This window comes from Panthera tigris, chromosome A2 (assembly GCF_018350195.1).
Source record: "Panthera tigris isolate Pti1 chromosome A2, P.tigris_Pti1_mat1.1, whole genome shotgun sequence".
NCBI classification, from domain to species: Eukaryota; Metazoa; Chordata; class Mammalia; order Carnivora; family Felidae; genus Panthera; species Panthera tigris.
This window is the reverse complement of record NC_056661.1, coordinates 58,981,445-59,005,261: the sequence shown is the minus strand read 5'-3', so window position 1 is coordinate 59,005,261 and position 23,817 is coordinate 58,981,445. Positions and strand designations below refer to the sequence as shown.

Sequence of the window (23,817 nt, the reverse complement as noted above, 5' to 3'; positions counted from 1 at the left end):
GGCAATCCTCACCGTGAAGCTTACGACTGCTGCCTGTGTCCTAAGCACACATACGTATGTTTTCCAGGGACATACAGATGAAGCTACAAACAGAATACAATGATGAAGCAGTAGAGCGTACCCTGGAAACACTGAGACGGCCAGTGCCAAGAGATCTCGAAAAAGGTTTGGGATAATCTAGCAGCCATAATGCAGTCATCATAGCCCTTATGAAACTGTCCATAGAGGATTAGTCAGGGGCCCATCAGGGCCCCAGGAACACTCTAGGTATAACACCCAGAGGGATTCCACGCAGACGGTGGGGTACACCAGTGACAGCACACTAACGAGCAACCACCTAAGTTGGCACAGCAGGTAGGCACCACCACCCCAGAATCCAGAAGAGGGACAGTGCCCAGGTGCCAGAACTATATCAGGGTCAAGGGCTGCCCAGCAAGAACTGGGACCGCGGGGGAAACACAGCCATTGTCATAAAACTCCTACCAAAGCAGAGCGTGAGCAAGGTCCCGGTTCCTCCTTCCTCCGTCCACCTAATCCCCTGCCAATGCTCCTGCTGGCCAACCTAGGCTAGGAGTCTAGGAAAGACAGTCCTGAGGTCGTGAAGGTCAAACTGGCAAGCTGGAAAGGAGGACTCTAATGGTTCACATGAAAAGGCTGTCCAGGAGCTCCCAGGGTGACAGAGAAACAGGGGCAGGATTTGGGGACAGAATACACCTCCATGTACCATCCAGAGTTCAGGACCACCAGACCACACACATCTGGCCTTGGCTCCCAGGGCCTGGCTCCCACCCCTGCCCGCTGAACTCCAAAAGCCAGCGGACTGGAGCCACATACACACGAAGTCCTGCCACCGTTTTCCTTATTTTGCTCCAATAAAAACTAAATGAATGTACAGAAGCACATGCTGTGATGAGCAAGACATACATGCTACTGAACTAACCACTGGGTCCTCTAATCAGCACTGGGCTAAGTGTTTTACTTAGAATCCTTTACCATAAGAATCATCATGGGTAATCCACACAACCACCTGGAGAGGCAGGTCCTGTACTGTCCCTCGAAACAGAGGAGGAGGCTGCAGCCGAGGGGTCAGACACCTGCCCAAAGCCACTGCAACCAGAGGAACATATCTCAACCCCATCCCTGACCCCCATGGTGGTGCTCCGATCCCTAACCACTTAGCGCTGTCACAAGTCGCCGCACATGGCGGCACGGATATAGCACAGCTCTCCAAAGTGTGGCAAAGCCAATCACATCTTCTATGCTGCACAAAGGCCCCTCCTCACAAGGATCAGGAACCTGCCAGAGAGAGTTTTCGGCAGGCTGCGAGGGTCAGACTTCCATGCTCACTTGACAGCAAGGTGAGAGGACCTGCAGGGGGAGCAGGCGTCTACCAAGGAGACAGAAGGGGAGGGAGACACCCGCTCCAGAAGGGAACAGCACAGGGCACGCTCTGTAAAGGTAACAGAAACAAAACAAGGGACAGCAGCTAGTCAGTAGAGGGCAGGCCTGTACGACCAGGACTGAGAAGAGCCTCATCACCAGCTCACCGCCGGGTGCAGGATACCTCAACTCCCAGCCTATTCGGGGACAGGGGTCACATTTCACCACCACCACCACCACCACCACCACCACCACCACCACCACCACCATCACCACCACAGGAAGTCCGCTGCCCTCAAGCCCCTTTATCTGCTTCAGATCTCCGGCCATACCAGCTCTTCAAACCATCGCTCTAGTCCAGGAAGCAAACGGAACCTGGGCCCCAAGGGATGGGCGCTGCCCTGCCCACAAGTGTACTGCCAGGAGGCTCCCTCTCCGAAGAGCTGGTCAAACGCGCTGTGCTTACGCTAACCTGCAGGGTCGAACCCTGGGTAGGTGAAGGTCAGCGGTGCAGAGGGTACTACCATGGACAGCTGAAGCAAAATCATCCTAAGGACAAGACCAGGTGGCCTCCCTCCCCATACCCCCCCCCCCCCGTCTGCAATCCACTTTGCTCCCCCATCACGGGCCACGCCAGCCACCCTGGGCGCCTACATGGAGCCTACGGGGTGTAAAACAGCCCCAAGTGATCCTGACACACATTCTCCCACACCACCAGGGAGCGTTTACTCCAGCCGCAGTCCAGACTCCCCATCCACCCTGCCGGGGGCCTTCATGACGCTCAAGTTCACAATCCACTCTTGCAGGTCCAGTGTCTGCGTGAATGTTCCCAGAATTCTCTTCTAGAAAACAGGCTGTAACTGAGGCATGTCCTCAGTTAACGGCCAGCCTGCGCTGGGGCCTTTCTCCCGTCTTCCCTTAGTGTGGCTCTCCTGCTCTCAGCATGGCAGCGCGGGAAGAAATGGAAGGAGCCTAGTGACTCCGACGCCTAAAAATTTTTGCTTTAATGTGGGGGGGAAATGTGTGTACATGTATTATAAAAAACAGATTTTTGACTTACTTTCAGAGCTCAAACCAACCCAATTAATCAAACATTCCAGTGGCACAGACTGACCAGTGGCAGCGAGCACAGCATCTCACCTGGCCGTCCACCCGCACGCCCATCTTCCAATGTGGGACGAGCTGGCTGTGCTGAAGGAGCCACAGAGGGCCCCACCCCGTGCTGCCAGGCCCTCACCTGTTCCTTACTGCTTCCATCACCCCCTTCTGGGAAGGGAGACCAGTTCCAGACTCCATGTCTCGGTTTACAGGTAAAGCAGCTGGGGAGCTCGCCCAAATGCCCCAGGTGTGACCCCCCCCCCCCAAAGCCTCCACTGGTGTGCTCCATCCTGGCAGAATAGCTGTTCCACTTCCCACGACTTAAACTGGGGGTCGATATTTATTAATTACATAATTAATGTATTTTCAAGTACAAAAAACAAAAATGGTGAAAATGATTTAAAAACCCACAATCTTAACACTCAAGAAAAACCACTATCGGGGCACCTGGGTGGCTCAGTCGGTTGAGCGGCCCACTTTGGCTCAGGTCATGATCTCGTGGTCTGTGAGTTCGAGCTTCGCGTCGGGCTCTGTGCTGACAGCTCGGAGCCTGGAGCCTGTTTCGGATTCTGTGTCTCCCTCTCTCTGACCCTCCCCTGTTCATGCTCTGTCTCTCTCTGTCTCAAAAATAAATAAACGTTAAAAAAAAAAAAAAAAAAAAAAAAAAAAAAAAAAAAAGAAAAACCACTATCCATGCAAGGATATATGTTTGCTCTACCATTTGTGTTTCTATGCAAATACATGCACAAAATGTGTCTGTCAAAGACACACTCGGCTTTTCTTACAAACACGGACTTACCAAACCTATGCACGTGTGCTTTGCTGGCATAATAATTATGAGCTATAAATATTTAGTAGTACACAGCTCCACACTGAGCAGCAGCTGACACGTGGGCCCTTACGTAGATCCCTGGATACTTCCCTGAGAAAAGTCCCAAAATAGTTATTTCATGATTGAACGTTACGCAGATCTTTTGGCTCTCGAAAACAGTATCAAATGACCGTCCAAAAATGTCACACTGCATCCCCAGTGAGGCTCTCCCCAGCACAGCCCGGGGACGCGTTCCTCGCGCCCCCGTGTGGGCTCTGGGTGTCCTCGCCTCCGAGTACCGAGCACACCCCTCTGACGACGAAGGGGACGCCTCCTCGTGTCAGCCGCCTTCTGCACAGCGCTTGCTCAAGTCCCCTACCCCTTTTCCTAAGGATGCTTCATCTTTCTTATTTCATGCTGTGTCTCTTCATTCAAAACCTTTCCACGTCCGCGGATCTCCAAGGCCTGTGCCTCTGCTCTGCTCTGGGCATCTGTGCCCCATGAGGAGCGTGCTCCCCAGGGAGAGTGGCGTGGCGGCCCAGGCATGAGGCCGGCTGCTGAGAAGTGTCTACCTTAGAGAGCTACCGTGAAGATCAAACGCGAGCTGAACCACAGAAACCACAAAGCTGAGAACAAAGTAGGCACTGGCTATCTGAACAGCTTTCCATGCCTTTCAAATTCCTTAAAGCCCTCGTCTTCGTTCTTTATCCTGCACGGAACCTTAGTGTTTCTTCCCAAAAGGCCGTCACTCGTTTGCCAAAATTGGAAGAACCATATTGATGCGCACAAGGAAGAATGGCCACAGGCCTGTTTATCAACGTGTGTCCCTGTGTCCTGGCCTAAGGCCACGGCTCCACCACGGTTTTCATGGCTGCAGCTTGTGAGGCATCCCCAGGCAGAGGGCACATCCTCCAGGTCAGTGTCCCACGTGTCCTCAGGAACCTCTGCCCCTAGGTTCCTACACAAGTGCTCTGAAATCTCCGCGGGATTTCAGATAGAATTGTGTTAAAGCCTGCAGGAAGAGTCTGCCTGACTGCTGTAAAGGCGGCTTTCTCTTGAGCGCTCCACTGCTGTTAGCAAATCTTGATGGCTCCATCAAGACAGCTCCAGCATTTACCCACTTCTTCCTGCCAGCAGCCACCATCTGCCCTGCTGGGGACAGCAAGGAACCCCTACCTGCTCTCCTTGACCCTTGACCTTAGGGTTTACTTTCACCAGAGCAGCTGGAATGATCCTTTTAAAATATGTCACTTTCAGAAGGCGCCTGGGTGGCTCAATCGGTTAAGCGTCTGACTTCAGCTCAGGTCATGATTTTACAGTTTGTGGGTTCGAGCCCCGCATCGGGCTCTGTGCTGACAGCTCCGAGCCTGGAGCTTACTTCAGATTCTGTGTCTCCCTCTCTCTCTGCCCCTCCCCGTTTGCGCTCTGTCTCTATCTCAAATACAAACATTTAAAAAAATGGTTTTTAATAAATAAATAAAAAGGTGTCACTTTTCTAATTATGTCTTCATGTTTCCCCATCCGACTGTGAGCAAAAGACAAAGTTCCAGCACAGCCCCAAGCAGCCTGGCCTCCCACCTGCTCTCTGATCACTTCCGAAAAGTGAGCCTCCTCAGAGACCTTTCCACTGAGAGCACCCTCCAGCCTCAGGCTGGCAGGGGCTGTCCCTTTGTCCACATCTACCCACACGGCTATTTCCCTTCCTCCCCTCCATCAAGGGTCTCCTCCTCTGTTGAGGCCTCTGTCTACCCTATTTGAAAACTGCAAACCAACAAAGACCCCTTTCCTTGTTTTATTCACATTTACCGTGAGTTACCGTTTTTGTTTATCCAAAACTCCCTTCAACTCCACCCCCACCCCCAACTCCCACATCAGAATGCACGCAGTGATGCCCATGTTATTCACCTGTCCCTGCATGGCAGGCACCAAGGACGTGTATCAAAAGGAAGGAGTCACCACATTTGAGAACATCATCTTTTCTCTGAGTCAAGTTTTGTTGTCTTCTTCTCTTCCTCCTCCTTTATGTCCTGCCCACTCACAAGATTTCCCCCTGGTTGCTCTGGAATTTTTGTCACTACTGTGAATGTGGTATTTTCTCCACTGTATTTCCTAACTAGCCACATCGGACACTTCTCATCATACATGTTTATGTTATAAGCAGTTACTTACATGTCTTTAAACCAAAGAGTTTATTAAGTTTTCCTTTGTTTTCCAAGTAATTTTTACTTTCTATTCTACCTCACTATGGTCAAAAACATGTACTACCAAATTAGGTTCTTTCCCCTAAAGACTTTACAGCTTTCCTAATTTGTTCAGTTTAATTTTGATAAATATCCCATGGTTATTGAGAAGGACCTACGAAATCAACTTTATTAACCCCACTGTAAATATCTTTCATATCTGTATTGTTTTGTGCTTAATTTGCAAATAATGAGCTAAATTACCCATTTCCAATATTGGTAGGTTTTCATTTACCCAGTTCTAGATTTCCACCACTTTTTACTTTATCTTATTTGGTATTATAAGTTTCATATAAATATTCACATAATGGTTATTCATATAACCATTATATTCATATATAAATATTCACAAAAATGTTATAAATCTTAGTCTCGCTGTTGATTACACATGTGAACAGCAGCCAACAAAAGGGAAAGTCTTCTCTGCCCCAATTGCTTTGAATTCTACGCTTCTGATATTTATGATTAACCCTGCTTTGTGATGGTTTTATCCGGTCTTAATTTTAAGCTTCCTAAATATTCCCATCCAGGGTGTGCCACCTCTAGACAACCCGTGATAGAGATTTTCGCCTTTTGACTCTGGTCAAAAAAAAGTTAGGGCAGTCACGTGCATTTACATTTTTACTGCCACACAGACACAGTTTTGCTGTTTACTGCCTCTTCTGTTAAGTGCTATACATTCTTTCCTTTCCCCAACCTCAGAGACCAGAAAAACACACATCCATTAGTAGTCCTGATGTCGGTTGCATTAAAAAAAAAGTTTGTTTTGCTATCAGCTTCAAGAATGAAAGTTTCTCTTTACTTTTTATATTTTTATATTTGGCAGGGGACCACAATACTAAAGATACAGAAAATGGCGCAATTTTACTTTCTGTACACAATAGCAACCCAATGGGAATAGTCTTGAATTTCAGACCCTATACCTTATTTTTCCAATCATTCAGATTGCACATTTTCTAAGAATCAATACGCACACTCTGCACTTAACTACACTGACAACGATGACCCCCAACGGTGTTTAAATGGCTTAACTCCACTGAGTCCTGTTTCCCTGCAACTTCTCTTAGACTTATTATTTTTTTGTTTATTTTTGAGAGACAGAGAGAGACAGAGCACGAGCAGAGGAGGGGCAGAGAGAGAGGGAGACACAGAATCTGACACAGATTCCAAGCTCTGAGCTGTCAGCACAGAGCCTGACAGAGGTCTCGAACTCACGGACCATGAGATCATGACCTAAGCCGAAGTTGGACGCCCAACCGACTGAGCCACCCAGGTGCCCCACATCTCTTAGACTTATTACACAATAATCATTGAATCCTGAAAGCCAAAAAGCTCCCAAACCCACATTTCCCTCTCTAAATTTGGTGCCAAACAATTATTTAGTGGCTAACATCTGACATGAACTCACAGAAATATATTTAACTGAAAAGAGCTGACATATTAACTAGGCATGTTAAAAAATATAGAACAGATGTACCTTATTACCGTTTAAAAGGTAAAATATTCCAAGTCCAAACCTCAGCCAGCACAGATTAACATACATGAAGATATTCCCTGGCCCTTTCTGCTGGGAAGGCCTAGGCACAATGACACCCAGGTAGCAATGAGCAACAACCACAAAGAGTGCCCTGACCTTGGTTTCTGAAACCATTTTCCAATAAAAGGAGAAGTGGCTGAAAACTGGGCTGGGGTAGGGAAAATACAAGACGGTGCCATAAGTTAGGGAAATGCCCCTAAAAAAAAAAAAACAGGGCATGTTGAAACAGCACAAGAATCCTGGGGCACCTGGGCGGCTCAGTGGGTTAAGCGTCTGATTTCGGCTCAGGTCATGAACTCGCAGTTCGTGGATTCAAGCCCTGGTCGGGCTCTGTGCTGACAGCTTGGAGCCTGGAGCCTGGAGCCTGGAGCCTGGAGCCTGGAGCCTGGAGCCTGCTTTGGATTCTGTGCCTCCCTCTCTCTGCCCCCCTCAAAAATAAATAAAGATCACACTGTCTCTGTCTCGCTCTCTCAAAAATAAAGATCAAAGAAAGAAAGAAAGAAAGAGAAAAAAAGAGAAAGAAAGAAAGAAAGAGAAAGAAAGAAAGAAAGAAAGAAAGAAAGAAAGAAAGAAAGAAAGAAAGAGAAAGAAAGAAAGGAAGGAAGGAAGGAAGGAAGGAAGGGCACAAGAATCCAACTGAAAGAGCTGCCAGGAGCCAGAGCTGGAGCAATCTGAGCAGCAAATGAATACTGATAATACTGATTATTGTCCAGTACTCCTCACAATAACCTAAAGGATAATACACACTTCTGAGTCCACACTAATGTAACCAAAACATAAATGAGGGAGAAGAGACCGCTTTCCCTTAGAGAAGTACAGGGATGAGGGAGAAAGAAAATCACCACTAGAACACCACAGTATCAAAGTCCACCCTTAAGCGCTGAATGAGGGGAGGCTTAAGGAGAAACAGGATATTTGTATGAGCGCAGGAGCAGATTAACCTTGCCCAAGGACAAGTCTGGCCTTTGCCTCTCGATCCTGAAAAGAAATCGCAAGGTCCCTGGAAGGTCCAGCCTGGTAAGTGTGTCTACCTGGGAGCCCTCAGGCACTTCAGACAGTCTACCGATGTGATTTATGGTGGAGGTCTCGGGTCGCAGAGTCAGCTCAACCTTCGGAGGGGCTGGAGACTGTCAGCCACATGGACAGGCACCCATCTGTGCAATCGAGACACGATCAACGTGTGGATATGAAGGCCCAGGTGAGCTCCCCTGGTTGGCAATACTTTGTCACACAATGGGAGAAGTCAGCACTGTCTGCAAACAGGACAGACTGCCCACCAGAGGTCTGGGACCTCCAGAAGGAAGAACACCTAATCACTTGCAAGGGAGTTACGCCACCCGCCAACAACTGACCCACTGGATCAAAGCTCAATTAGATCCAGCCTCTAGATGGGATCACTGATTTATAGGAACCACAGAAGACAGAGGAACCGGTTAATCTCCAGCACAGTGGTATAACCAGCCAAATCTAGACTGGCCAACTCCGCGGGACAAACCACCCAGATTCTCCCACAAGCACACGGGACAAAAATGGAGGGAGAAACCTACAGATGACAAAGAACATTAAGAAACATATCAACCAATAGTAATATGAGGCTTACTTGGAATGCGATTCAAGCAAATAGCTATAAAAATCATTTACAACGTTTGAGACAACTGAAAATTTGCTAAATATTAAGGAAATACTGTTAATTTTTAAAGAAGTGATAACATCATATGGGTTTGCTTTTTAAGTGTCATTGTTTAAAAGATAATGTGGAACTATTTAAAAAATTAAAAATAAGTAAAACCACCTCTACAGATAAAAACAATTAAAAATAAAAGTACCTCCACAGATGCCACCCAAAAGCAATGCAGTCAATGTAACATGTACCATACACCTGAATGTTCAGTGTCCTTTGTCCTTCAAGTGGAGGTTACCGATCGGGTTAAACAGAGGCATCTGCTTCCCTTCACTGACTCTGCCTAGCAGGTGCTAGATTCTTTCACTCTATGGACGTCCTCTACCACCACATACTTTCTTCTATTATCTCTACAAGTGCCATGGGGACACTGTGTGACCGCTGTGGAGGTAACCCTTCCCCAGTCACAGGGAACAGGGCCACGAACAACATTCGCTGTAGGGCACTATCTGCTTTAAGAAAACGGATTAACAGAAAATAGGGAGTGATTTTAAAGAAGCCAAGATATTAAGAAAGATACAAACTGTACTGCTAACCCTACATACTCTTTGATATTCTTCAAATAAATTTTAGACAAAGAGACACATGAAACACTCGAAAAACGGTACTAGAAGTCGTCGCTGTTTCCTTTACAGAAGGATTTACCAGTTTCTTCACGCACGGCATCCCGCCATTCCATTCTCTAGATGGACAACAGACAGATGCACGAGGCCACAAATTAACAGGTCTTGTCTGGTCCACTCAAGTGTTTTTTAAAAATTTGACAAAGTTGCTGACATTTTAAAATTACAAGATTTTAACAGAACGCTGAACTACGCATCCACAATGCCACATGCCACCCAAGGGCTGGCTCCGCAAAACCCTGCTCCTGGGACAGCAGCAGCCCCGTCCCCAGGCTGTTCCCAATGCCACGGTCAGGGGCCAGTTGCCATCTGGCAGCAGGTTCCCACCTCTGCTCTTCTGACCCTTGGCCTGGCTGTTCTTTACCTTAGCGGCCTACTAGGCAACAGACACTGGCGTCTGCAACCGCTAACTCTCGCACAGCCTTTTCAGGTCAGCAAGACGTCTCCAGACGGATGCTGGAAATTTTGCGGTATCTTCTGGAGTTCACATAAAGGGCATTTTGAACGTAAAAGTAACACAAAGAACACAGAAATGCCTATTCGTGTGTTTCTTCTCATTAAGGCCCAGGGTGACTCAGAGCCCTCACTCCCCCAGCACACACAGCCTCACCTGCGATGCTCCCAGCTCCTTTCTGCTTTTTTTTCTTGGCTAGTTGAATGGCTCGGGAATCAGTTCTTGCTGAGCCCCCACTTTCCTGGGACCAAAGAAAAGTGTGTCAGTCACTTGTTCCAAATGGCAAAAGAAGGGTAGCAAGGAAACTATGGAAATGTACTAAGTCTGCCTCCTGAACAGAGTCCGATAATCTCTGAGGATCTCCAGCAAAGGTTCACCGAGAATCAAATGCTACATCCAATTACGGTGACAACTAAACAGAACGAGAGGTGGAACAATATACATGATTTTATTATCCAGAGAAGCAAAGTTTATTCCTCCAAAGTCTAAAACATATTAAAATATTTTACACAGAAACTGTTATAAAAGGAGTTACATACTTCTCTGCTGTCCGAAACAAATAACCAGCTTCCCTCGGTGGTTCAAGATTAATTAACTGCAGCACTTCTCAACATTTTCCAGAACATGCCACACGATACTTGTACGGCAGACCTAGGGAGGTCCTATTTCACATCCCCACTACAGAAGCCGCTCTGGTGGTGAGGCCTGACTCAAAAGTTATATACACCAAAACAGTAACTACATTACCGAATTCAGGAAGTTTACTGAGGGGGCCAAACAGTATTCAAACGGGACTTGGCTTCTATAAGTTTGTGAATGTGCTGATACGAAAAAGAGTTTAATACTTATCACTACAAGAAGAAAAAGAACAGCCCTCATCAGCTCGTGGCATACCTGTAACCCATTCACCACACACCATCTGTGCTCAGAGAATCGAGGCAGCCCAACGTCACACAGCTAGCGAGAAAATGAACAAGGAGTCAGGATCAAGGTCATGGCGGCTTCTCCTGCCTCCACCCACAGTTACAGCTCCGGAGATACCGTGGTACCAAGGATCTCCTATTTCCCAAGGCACCAAGGCCCTCTACACAGGCCTGGCCTCCCCACTGATCGCTGAGCCTTGGCCATCTCCCCTCCTGGCCCAGTCACCTGGTGGTTCAGCAACTGCTGTGGCCACTTAGGCAAAGGCTGGCAAGTATGGCCATGCCACCGCCAAGCAAGAGCCGTCAGAAAAGGTACGACTGACCATGCTTCTCTCAGACTGAAAGGCTCCATGGTAGATGGGTTACCACATCCCTCACAATGGATTCTAATTCAAAGGATTTAATTTTTTTTTTTTAAACTATGGTAAAATAGGATTTAACGTTTTGAACAACAGAAGTATCACCACCAAATTTAACCCATGCCACAAAGAAACCTATTTGATCATTCCCATCTGAGACTGAGGAAAAAAAAGAGACTCTCCCAAGAATCTTTAATTAAATTATTTTAAATTAAATTATATTAAATGTATTAACTGACATAAATATAATTAAAAGTATATTAACTGTGGAGCCTCACAACTAGAGAGGTCCTCTTATAACCCTCCAGAAACAGAAGCTCACAAACCACTCCTTTTCTTTCTTGTTAATTCTAATTTAAAAAAAAATTTTCTCTTTTGCATGGTTTTAAAGTTTCCATTAAACCTGATGTCATGATTCCTCTTCCTCTGGCCGTTAGGAAGTCTAAGGACCTCTTATCCCACAGAAAGCACAAAGGCAAGACATTTCAACTTTACGAAATACCTCATTTTTTTTTCCAGAAAAGAAACATCATCACAGAATCACAAAACTCAAAAGGACCTTAGAAATCATCTAGCCAAACCCCCTCATTTGAGAAATAAATGAGAATTTAAGGTTCAGACAGGATAAGTGATTTCCTCAAGGTCATAAAAACTAGTCAGTTCCAGACTCAAGATCAGAATTCAGATTTCCAGACTTGTAGTCCAGGGCTCCGTCTCTTTTCGCAAACCAGTAAGAAATGTCTGCACATGAACGATTAATCCAGAACATCCTCAAGACTGAGTGTAAGAGAAGCGAGTTACGCAGTGGTGACTGAATAGAGCACTTCATACCAAATAGAAGCTGCCGGTCCCCGCACTGAGCCCCGTGTCTCTCTGAGGACTGTGCTTGTCCGCAGGGCTGCAGAACGCCGACCGGGGCGCCCCTCGGCTCCGTTCCTGCTGCCTGACGGTGTCGGGGCCAGGAGGCGAGTCCGGTTCCACTTTGATTGGCGCCAGCAGCTCCGGGCCACTGGTGCTTCCTGGTGGGGGGCTCGGAGAGGTCAATGTGGTGGTGTTGTCTGCTAAATTACCTCCTGAGGTCAAAGCCTGTGGGTCCTGACTCAAGTTCTTCACAGGCACCGCTACCAGACAGCCTAAGGCTCCTGCACTTACAGTCTGTACATCATCCATACTGAAGCTGCTCTGCTGAAGAACTGTGGCTGCTGTCCCAAGAACGAGAGGGCCGTCCAGGCTTGGAGGAATGTCACTGTGGGCCACCAACACCAGCGGGTCCATGGACCCCAAGGAACTATTATTAGCAGGGAGGGTCCCTCCAAGAGAGGAGCTCACCGAAGTAACGTCAATAGTCAAGATTCCAGAGTTCAGCGCCTCATCTGAGGCCCCCGCGGCACTCCCACCGTCGCCAGGTGCATCAGAGAAGAGGGCCGCCAGGTCTATGTTGTTGAGCTCACTTTGGCCTGGGCTGCCGAGTTCACTGTTGTGTGTAAGAGAACTCGGAGCTCCAAGCTGAGGGAAGAGATCTGAAAGAGAAACGAATACTCTGGTTGTTATATGCCCTTTAGGAGATCATGAAGTTCTTTCTGAGCTTTGGATGTCATGCTAGCAAGCGACCCATCAAGGTAACACGTACACTTCCTGCACCTGCTGCCTGATGCATCGAAGGTGGCCACACACCAAAGAAAGGCACTGCTTGATAACCTTATCAGGCTTTTTACATACATTGTCTCAAATCCTTAAACCGACAGGGATTTCTGCAACCGGAAATAACTTGAGAGTCTACATAATGTTTCGCGAAGTCACATCAACTGGTGACAGGAAGTGGCAAGACTTGAATTCACATCTTTCTGGCTTCAAACCCAATGCTCTTTCTGCTACACAACATGAACTGCCCTCAAGAGGACTGTAAAACCTTCCACGGAACACAAATCTTCAGAAGTCCACGGAACACAAATCTTCAGAAGTCAAACATAAGCTGAACTCTGGCTCTGAGGTATTTTTGGAATCAGCTTGTGTCAGCTCATGTCTCATCAAAATCTAGCTACCACTCCAAAACAAATTGGAGTCATCGGAGGGTGATCGGAGGGAATAAAAACTGTTCTGCCTGGAGTGCTCTGGGATCAAGGCCCTGGCTCAAGGCCCCAGCTCTAGGGACCGCAGAGAACTTAGACATCAGCCACAGGGCACCCAGGAGCTACATTCCCTCCATGGGGCTTCTCCTGATGGGCTCCCCTCCTCCCCACCACCACTGTATTTCCAACCTCTATCACTCCTACCTCCCCCTAGGCCATGATCACCTGGAGGTGGGGAGTCTATACCAGGCACTGGTGCCTGGCTCCTAAATAGCATTTAATGATTATAGCAAAAATAAATCTAATAAATCCCTCTTGAGTCTTAAGTGTTCATTCAGTCTCAGTTGTTGGTCATATCACTCTTTAAATATTTGAATCTTTGTCATTCAATTAAACACTTTAAACACACTTCCCTTGGAGGAATAATGAACATTAAGTATATTTTTAAAATATTTCGAGGAACACTCAAAGCAGGGATTTATACACCACTACACCCAATCAATCACCCCAAATCCTAGGACTCTTCAAGCACCAAGCAAACACAAAATATTGGGAGCACAAAATATTTGGGAGCCAAACAGGGCCTTGAAATTATTCCTTCCCAAGAAACTTCTACCTGAAGCTTCTAGAACGTGCCAGTGCCTGGCCAGAGGGAAAAGGCTCTCTCAGTTCTCTGGCTCTATTCCGCCTACACCAACTGTTAGCTAATCCCAAACTCCTACTTTCCAGTTGTGCACACCAGCTCCGAGAGCCTATTAGAGTTCCAACACAAATCTATGAAGAAAATCCGCTACAGAGAAATAAATTAATAACCAAATTCTGAATATATCTTCTTTAGGTGTCACACTACTTCAAAATTTAAAAACAGTATTAAGGGGTGCCTGGGTGGCTCAGTCGTTGCGCATCTGACTCTTGGTTTCGGCTCAGGTCATGATCTCACGGTTCATGGGATCAAGTCCCGTGCTGGACTCCTCTAACAACTCAGAGCCTGCTTGGGATCCTCTTTCTCCGCCCCTGCCACGCACACATGCACACACGTGCACGCTCTCTTTCAAAATGAATAAACTTAAAAAAAAAAAATTGCAGTGCAAACAGAGACCAATTTGCTCATAAATTTCCTATTTAGCATGACATTAATTCCATAGGTATTTACTGGACACCTATTATTGCGAGGTCCAGATATTCAGAAATCATTAAACATTAATTACTACAGCTTCTGGCCCAAGGTTACAATCGTGACCTCGCTCCACCAACTCTCTTTGACCTTAGACAAGTCCTTCTCCTTTCCACCTCAGCTTCATCAGTGACAGGGCCGTGCGGACGCTCTGGCCCCAGAAGCACCACGGGGGGAACTCCCACAGTCAGCCCAGGGCCTGGCAGAGCCCCTAGCAGTATATATCCACAACAACGGACGTTCCCGAGCACGTTTCTCACGGGGCTAGCACTGGGACACTACCTAGTTATCCACCCCTGACTATGGCAGGGAATAACGACACCCAGGTCAATGTCCTATTATAAATTCAGAGCCCAGGAAACACAGGCACTACAGAAGCAGCTGAGAGGCTCTCATATCCAGACAGAGACTAAGGAAGCTCATCTGAAATAAACAATGCCATCACTGACTTGAATGAGCCAAGCCAGGAAAGTGGAAAGAACAGGAGCAAAGCAGAGGCCTGGGTGCACAGCATCCCATAGCACCTGCTCAGAACTGGGAGTGGTGAGGGGTAAGTTTTGTAGACAGAGGGAGGAACCCAACCACTGAAGGCCTCTCAACACCAGCCTAAGGCTCTTGACTGGACTCTGCGTGTTGAGGTGCCAGTCCCTGACAGGAGCCTCAGAACACCTAGAGGCTAGAAGGGCAGATTCTTCAAATACAAAGCTAAATGGCAACTGCTGTTAGGGCCACAGGAGTGAAGTGACCGCATATCAACAGGATGGAAAGAAGGAGAAGAAGGACGTTTCCCTCAGAGAACTACTCAAATTCTCTTCCGTGCTTGAAAGATGAGGAAACGGGGGACTGCAGACCTGTGCCCTGCCCTGGATCACACAGCTAGGAAGCGGCTGTGCCCCAAGGCTGGTGGTGCCTGTTGCACAGATGGCAGGGAGCGGGGCCCAGTTAGCAGCACACTCAAATGACCTGAAGGCCAGCCAGGACTTCACCAAACAGGCCCCGTCGGGAGAGCAGGCTGGTGCCAGTGGTCTGGGGCAGCGGCAGTGCAGTCGCCCAGACCTCACAACATCCTGCCCACAGGGCTGTGCACGCAGCCTCTACAGGCAGCCTGTCAGTCCCACGCCACCATGTAGCCAGAGAACCAGGCCCTCACATCCCCGGAATCCCCACTCCAGGCTACTACTGTGGTTCCCTCTCTGCTTTCCCTTCCCCAGACCCTCAAGCCAACTACCCCCACCCCCTGCGCCTCCCAGCCCCACCACAATGTGAAACACAACTCTGTCTGGTCTTCGAGGACTGTCCTCACCTCGGTGCTGGGAGGGAGAGGAGACAGAAGGGAAGTACCCAGAGACCACAATGGGACAGAGAAAGAGGAGTGAAAAAGACAAATGGGGGAGAGGCACACTCAGAATTCAGGACAGAGATCACAGAGCGAGACAGATTTAGGAGACACATATTAGGAAAAGCCAACCAAGTGGAAGACTGATAGGTAGGTAGAGAGACAGACAGCTACCTAGCTACACACACACACACACACACACACACACACACATATGTAAATAAATAGTGGAGGACTGAATACTCCTCAAAAGAAGCACTTCAGACACAAGGGAAGGAATAGAGGGTCAGAGGCAAGAAGCGGCAGGAGAACCCAAAAGATGCCACCAGACTTGGCAGTGTGGTCCACAGGCTGGTAAGGCTTCACTGTGTTCGCCTTAGTGACTTCTGACCACCTCTGAAAGCAGGAGAGGAAGGAAGGACGTGCGTTTGCTTCTCTGACACACATCGAGCTTACACATCTGTGCAGCACTCTGGGAGGGAAGTAAACCGAGCAGACCTGGGCGCTGGCTGTGCTGTCGGACCACATGAGCCTTCATGCTGTGCTTGGAGGTGAAGAGTCTGTTACAGCTGGAGACCGGGCAACGGCTTTTTGGAGCACCCACGTCCTGCAGGTGTTTCTTGGAGTGAATGTAGAGGCTGCTACGAGCAGAGAACCTGGCACAGCACCCTGGAACAAAAAGAACAATAAGCAATAAACCTAAGGATTCCCAAGGAACTAGTGGTTTCCTTTCTTCCCATCAGAATCATAAGACAGTACATGTCTGTGCTCTGACCTCTGGCAAGGGACAGACACAATATCCTTTGGGGGTATCACAAATGTAGGGGCCAAAGCTAACTGCCCCCAAGCCCACCACTTTGGCATGCAGATTATGCCAGCTGGAAACAATCAAGGCCTAAAAGACTCAAGAATAAACTGTGACACCCCTCCTCCCGAATGCCTAAAACAACTTAGATGGAGGACCTGCTCCAAGAAAAAAGCTATCACCATAGATAACTACGTTATGACACTAACGAGGTATGGTGGACAGGGAAGGCCTAGCAAGGCCTATTTGATCAAAGTCCTCTCTGTGTCCCATTGTCATCCATGGACCCAGTAAACATTTGTTCCCCAAACATTCACTCTTTTCATCTTCTTGTGAATTGCTTTTCTTCCCTTTGAAAATCCCAGATCCCAACCCCCACCCCTTTCTAGCTCAGGATAACATATATACCTCATTTTGCCTGTACCTGGAATCTCACGTCTGTGTGAGTTTCCCATATATATGAAATTAAATTTTATTTCCTATTAATCTGTCTCCTGTCAATTTAACTTAGTCCAGCTAGAACCACTTGGAGAGGGCAGAAAAAAATTCTTCCTCCCCAATACAAAGGAATTAAATTTGAAAGCAAACTGGATTTAAAAGGAGATATAAAATTCCCCTGCATAGAAGACACATAACCTTGGACTAGTTAACTCTGAGCCTGTTTCTTCACCCATTACACGGTGCTGCTGGGAAAAGTCAGTCAAATTAAGTGCTAAACAACCCCTTCAAAATTCAATTGCTAAAAATGTATACCAATCATCTACACTTAGCTACCACTATAAAAACCATAACCCTAGAACATTTAAGAGTTGGAAACTACCTCAACAGATCACCGAAGCCAACTCCTCTCATTTTACCACTGAGAAACTGATGCCCAAAGGGACCCAGCAAATGACCCTAAATCGGGTGTACAAGTGGAGCCTGCAGGTGGCATCACCTTGCTGGCTGTTCGACAGCTTAGCCGGAGTCAACAAGACCACAGACCTGTGCACACATCGGAAGGTGAACAAGACAAATTCAAAAACTCCCCACTTTCCTCTTGCCCTGATCCCCCACTGCTGGAGCTCTGCACCACAGGGACACAGAGAGGGCAAGCAGGGTTCTTGGCAGCTACAAGCTTGTGACCTACAAGCACATGACCAACCAGCTGTCCTGACAAAGGGGAAAAATAAAACCAGTGCGAGTGCCATGAAGTGTTCTGGAAGCAGAAGAAAGAGCGCACCTCCTGAGGCAACAGAAAAGGTCTCAAGAGGCAAGAAGCATCTGAGGTGACTGGGTCCTGACATGGAGTCAGGGCTGCACAGCAGAGCAGGAGGGGCGTGCAGGCCAAAGAGCTGCCTTCTAAGGTGTGGAGGCCACAACAGGGCAGCAGGGTGGGCAGGGCCTGGACTCTGGAGCCCAACTCTAGTTCAGCCCCTACTGGCCACGCCTCATTTCTTCTTTCCAGGTCTCCTTTTCCTTTCAGGTGGGAATGACAACCCGCCGCACAGGGTTATAAAGACAACGTGAAAACGTTCCAAGCTACAGAGTGTTCGCGCAGTGCCCAAGAAAATGGAAAGCGCATCAATGCACTGTGGCACCGTCTTGGAATGGCGAGGTGGAAATGCTGGAGTCTGGGACCCGTGGGAGGCCTATTTCAGGAAAAGAGGCTATGAGGATAGGATACGGCCAGATGACGAAAGGCTCTGGCTGCCTCTGAGAGGAGTTTTGAACTTATTTCATTTTCAAATGCAGCTTCAAGCCTGTTTCCAGGTCAGGCTCCTAAGAGAACATTTGGAAAACACAAGAGAGAACAGACGCCTCCAGTCCCAGGTGCACCGTCTGTGCTTTGCTCCACACAGTGCCCAGGAGGGACGCCTCAGCCCCTTTTCCAGCTGGGACCCCTCAGCACAGACTTACAGAGGAAGATCGCAGAGCAGAGGTGCCAAAAACACTTCTTACTAAACTGCTTTGCCAAGGACGGGGCAACCACAACAAGGATGTCTGTCACACTCTTGCCACAGTGGTTTCGACTTTTTAAAATATTTGCTAATTAAATAGGGAACCAAATACATTTCATTTTAATTTGTACATCCTTTGATGACCAGGAATATGACCATTTTTTCCATGTGTGTTAAAGGCGGTCTTTTTCTTTTAATGTTTGATAATCACCTTTTTTGTTTAAGATGATTGCATTTATTTAAGACTGTATTTTTTTAAAGTAATTTCTACACTCAACGTGGGACTCAAACTCACAACCCCAAGATCAAAAGAGTCGCACACTCCACCGACTGAGCCAGCCAAGCGCCCCATGGCTGTCTTTTCGTAACTGCAACATCACCTGTTGAGATGCGTACCCATTCTTCAAAATCAAAGTCATCAATGCTCGGCACCCCACATTTATAGCAAGTTACCACCCCCCCCGCCCCGAGGAGGGGCAGAGGCAGCCCATCAATGACAAACGCCAAGGGAATGTCCTCAGCTTGAATTCACCACTTACATAAGGACCACACATTCCAACCTCGACTCGGTGCACATAGTGACACACCATACTAGACACGCCCCAACACACACACACACACACACACACACACACACACACACACACACACAGTCCTCATTCTACCACCTTGTCCTCCCTCAACACACTCACTGCTGTGTGGCCCTACCCTCTCCATCTCCTCCAGTTACTACAAAAAGATGGGTGGTGGTTGTTTTTTGACTTTTTGTTATGAAACAGTTCAAACAAAGCAGGAAAAATGGTCTAATCACTCAGACTTAAGAATCATCAACTTTTCCTTAAAAAAAAAAAGTTATCAACTTTCAGCCAACCCAAAAGAGTTCTAGGATCCTTTGCCAAGGCTCCAGCCTTTACCTCCACTCCCTCGAGAAGCACGCTCTTTGACCAAGCACCACTCGATCTCCCCACCCGCACCCGCCTCTACCAGCTCAACGCCCAGACGTGCCCACAGCCCCCAAGGATACAAATACAGAAAGGCAGAAGCCACCCCTCCTCTGTAGCCAGCCACCACCCCTTCCTCTTTCCCTCAGTCACCTCCAGGAGAGGGGTCGGCACAAGCCACCCCCCCCCCACCCCCCCGCCTCACCAGAGCTCACCGCTCAGGGCACTAGAGCGGGGCTCTGCCCGAGTCACTCCACTGAACCTCGACCCTCCCCCTGCGGGACCCCGCTGACCCTACCGGAGGAGCCCCTGGTTCCTCACCGCCCTGCCGCACTACCTCAGCGCCCAACCCCTCTCCTTCCCCGCACATCCTCCTCTACTGGCTTCAGTGCCACCAATGCTCCCACTTTCCCCATTCCTTCCTAGGACCCTCCTAGGACTCCCCTTCTACTTTCCCACCGGCAGGAGTGGCGGTCCCCAGGGTGTTGTGCTAGGCCTTCTTTTTCATTTAATAGCATTTAATTTCATTTAATGGTAACAACGGCAGTAGGTGACATCTGTGGTTTTTTCTATATGCCTCCATTCAACCTGCTACCTATAGAGCCCTCTCGTAAGCACCCTGTGTGGGTTTATGACCACTTCAAAGATGAGAAGAGGCACAGTGCCCTCACGCTGCTTGCCGGAGGTTACAGAGCCACTTACGTGGCAGGCTCGAGGCTGGAGTCCAGGATGCGTGGCTCCGGCACTCAGGCCTTCAATCGCGCCACACCACACCGCCTCTTTTCAGAGCACACCTCTCTTCGAGCGCCACATCCACTTCTGCGGCTTAAATCATCACCACGTGCTGCCTGCCTCACCCCCGGCCCACCTCCTCACCGAACCCCGAAAGCAGTGCATCCCTGCCATCGGAATGTGGAAAGCCTGTGGGCACCTAAAATGCAGCCGTCCTCTTCCTTCAACCACCAGCCTGTGTGCCCACCTCAAGTGAGATACGCCCATATCCACCACCCAGCACTGCTGGTGCATGAACTTCTCTCTCTCTCTCTCTCTCTCTCTCGCTCGCTCGCTCGCTCGCTGGTGCCTTCTCGCCCTTCCCACCGCTAAGCTCCAGTACGGGTGCTGGCCGTCTCCCCAGGAAACCGGACCCAGCCTAAGCTCAAACAAGGGTCCCACCACTCCCCTGCCCCGAGCACTCAGACTGCTGCTCTGGGAGACTGCCTCACAATGGCCTCCCTGCCTCCTCCACTGCACTCCACCCCCCCACCCCCCCAACCCCCGCTGCCCCAGGCTAGCTCTGCCTCATTCTTTGGCTGACTGGGAGGCCACTCCCATGCCCCCGTGCTCCAGGAACAGTCCGGGTGACCTCTGTCCCCACAGCACCCTGCACATTATTGGCCTACCTGGAGCGCCCCAACTGGAGCTCTGACAACAGGAGGAACCGTGTCTTGATTAAACTATGTTTAATCAACACATTATCTTCTTGACAGTCTAGCAATTGGTCTCAGTTTCACACCGGTCTTTATTATCCACTTTCCAGATAAAGGAAACTGAGGCCCAGAGAAGCCGGCCTGAGATCTCCAACCAACGGGTGAGGGCCAAAATCAAGATTCACAACCACACGCTGACCCACTCTGCCATCCCGGCGCCTCTGCGGCACCTACAGCAGGGCCAGCACGGACAAGCCACAGAGCTGACTTCTGGCCAACGAATCATGCCTTCGGTGTTTCAGAGAAAAAAAATTCCCAGTACGTTTTTTTAAAAAGCCAGCCTGACTACTGCCATCCATGTGGCTACCATTTACTGAGTCCGTGACAGGTACCAGATGCCAAAACAGGCATTTTCACACGTTCTTTCCCCTGATCCTCACAACCGCCAAATTAAACAGGTAATAACTAGAGCCACGGATCTCGTGAGTGCACTTCAGAGCCAGGAATCAACCCCGGTCTGATTCTGAAGTCTGTTCACTACACTGCTCCCAAGGTAAGACAACGAACTAAAAACCAGCCAATTAAACCCAATGCTGCAACTTGTGCTCAGCTTGTCGTTATGTAAATAAAACTTACCTTGGAACAACTTAAACTTACAACAACGTGGACGTGTGCTAGTTTAGAGCTCAAAGGAATGTGTTAAAAATCTACCTTCCACAGGACACTCGAACGGCTTTGTGCCCAGGTGGGTGATGCTATGGCCTTTCAGGTGCTCTGCTCTCGTGAAGGACTTCCCACAGCCTTCCACGGGACAGGTAAACCTCCGATCGTCATCGTGTTTCCTGGGAGAGCAAAGAAACAGGAACGGTGATTACGCACACCACCCGGAGACACCAGGCCTCAAGAGGGGATTCTTTGTTTAAAATCCCGCAAATTACAAACTCTCAGCATTTAAAGAAAATGATCAGTACATTTCAGAAAATCTGAATTCTCTCTAGCCCTTATGGGCAGGTTTGCAATTTAGCTACCCTGTAATTAGAAATTCTACTTTAATGACAAGGCTGACTTGAGAGTCAGACACAACAATTAGTGCTGCTTCCATCGGAACAGCTGGGTCCCAAATGTATTGACGAAGCTACTTCTGACGGTTAGAGATTCTGGTAACAAACAAGGTTTCCAAGCTACGGAGGGCAAAGAGAAGCGTGCACAGAAAATCAACTGCAATCCTCAAGTCCTTGCATAAACACCACCCTTTCCTGAGTAACGTTTTTACAGTAAACCCCTCAATCCCCAGCTGTGCAAACCACTCAACCTCTCTGTGCCCCAATGCAAAACAGTGAGAAGAACATCAAGGCCAGAGTTGCTGTGAAGGTTAAATGATATCTCGTTTACGTGAAGTGCCGACCAGTACCTGCACACAGGTGAAGCCTCCAGGGTCGTCGTCATCACCACGGAAAGTTTGTAATGACATAAGGAAAGGTTCTTCCACAGTGTTAACTTTTTTAAAAATATTAGCTTGTATATAAAGTACACAAATTACATTCAAAAACAAGTATGCATAAAAAACCTGACACTAGGTGATCAGATTCTGAGTGGTTTTCTTCTCACAGCTCTCTGAATTTACCAAATTATCTACAACGGGCTCCTTTTCTTGTAACTTAAAAAAAAACCTCAACAGATACATGTCATCCACAGGCTTCTGCTGCGGACAAACAACAAATTCATTTCCCATACTGGTAACTGAACCGAAATGTAAAGAGTACCTTTTGTGCCGTAGGAGTTTAGACATGCTGGTGAAAGTCCAGCCGCAACTGTCAGAGTCGCAAATAAAAGGTCTTTCGCCTTGGAAAAGACAAAAATTACACCTCATCACCATAAATGCAAGCTACCACAATGACAAACTGTGGGTGCAAACGATGTTGCATTCTCTAGCTCATTACCTGTATGACTTCTCAGGTGAATTTTCAGGCGACAGGCTTTGTCATATTGTTTGCTGCATCCAGGAAAGGAGCAAGAAAAGAGTTCTTGTTCCCTGAAGTGGGCTCGGTTATGGGAAAACAGAGCACTCACTGTGATGAATGTCTTCTCACAGCCTGAACAAAGAAAACACAAACGCTGCTCACTGGTGTGACAAAAATCACATAACACGGCTAACCTAGCCACCACTCCAGGACACCGTGAAGCAAACAAGGAAGAAAATGAGTCAGAAGCGCCTCCAGAAAGTTACAACCATTGTTACAACCGCTGACATCTGGCTTTGTAAAGGCAGCCGATAGGCACACGCAGGCCACCTGTTGTCATCTGACTTCAATATGAAGCCACCGATCAAGGGAGCTCCAATCACAGCAATGTGCTCCCAGTTCCACAGCACAGATCTTGCTTACATTCTGTGAACTCAAATGTCAGGGCTGCCTATGCGAGACCAAAGAAAACCCAATGAAAGAGATCAGATGCTAAGGAACAAGGATTTTGTCTGGCAGGGGTTGCACTTGGAAGGACCACAAACCATTGTTATGTCTGAGACTTTTTCACCCCTTGGGGGTGATGCACTGTCCTATACATACTCTCTGTGTCCTCTATGCATCCTCTGTAACCAGCAGCATCCCCCTGTCACCAGGTTTCTTTTTTTTCCTTTTGCCTGTTTCCCCAGGGTACCCTGCTGTCAAAGGAGGCTACCAGGGTCATCTTCACTCCCCTAGCTTTTTCCTTCACCTCTATCGCCAACCCCAGTGGAGCCACCAGAAAGGAGCCTACTTCAGCAATTCACAGACTTTCCACATCGAAAGCTCTCCTTTAACAAAAAGGTTCAGTGCTCAAATGGAGTAGAAAATACCAGGTTGTAAGATGCTTCCCAGGTATCTTTGTTGCAGCTCTTCTCAGAGCCTTTAACATGCTACCATCGTGCCTGTAAACCACTAAGCAGATACACGCTGTGCATCATCACCGCATCAAAGCACTAGCCCAAGGAACCCTACTTTCCCTAGCAATGCTTAATTGGGAAGTGCTCATCTTCCTAAAC

General features: G+C 48.2%; 1 protein-coding gene across 2 annotated transcripts in view; it reads right to left on the bottom strand.

Moving 5' to 3' along the window:
- Positions 1–23,817, bottom strand: part of ZXDC (ZXD family zinc finger C) — a 38,123-nt gene that overhangs the window by 11,745 nt on the left and 2,561 nt on the right. Inside the window, exons 2-8 of one of the 2 annotated variants that reach the window (XM_007097392.3) lie at positions 22,739–22,891; positions 22,562–22,640; positions 21,510–21,640; positions 16,184–16,354; positions 11,938–12,626; positions 10,719–10,781; positions 9,981–10,065 (exon numbers count right to left, since the gene is read on the bottom strand). In XM_007097392.3, the coding sequence (XP_007097454.3) occupies positions 9,981–10,065; positions 10,719–10,781; positions 11,938–12,626; positions 16,184–16,354; positions 21,510–21,640; positions 22,562–22,640; positions 22,739–22,891 (1,371 nt within the window). The remainder of the gene's footprint in view (positions 1–9,980; positions 10,066–10,718; positions 10,782–11,937; positions 12,627–16,183; positions 16,355–21,509; positions 21,641–22,561; positions 22,641–22,738; positions 22,892–23,817) is intronic. The other variant, XM_042962474.1, reaches the window with a different exon arrangement.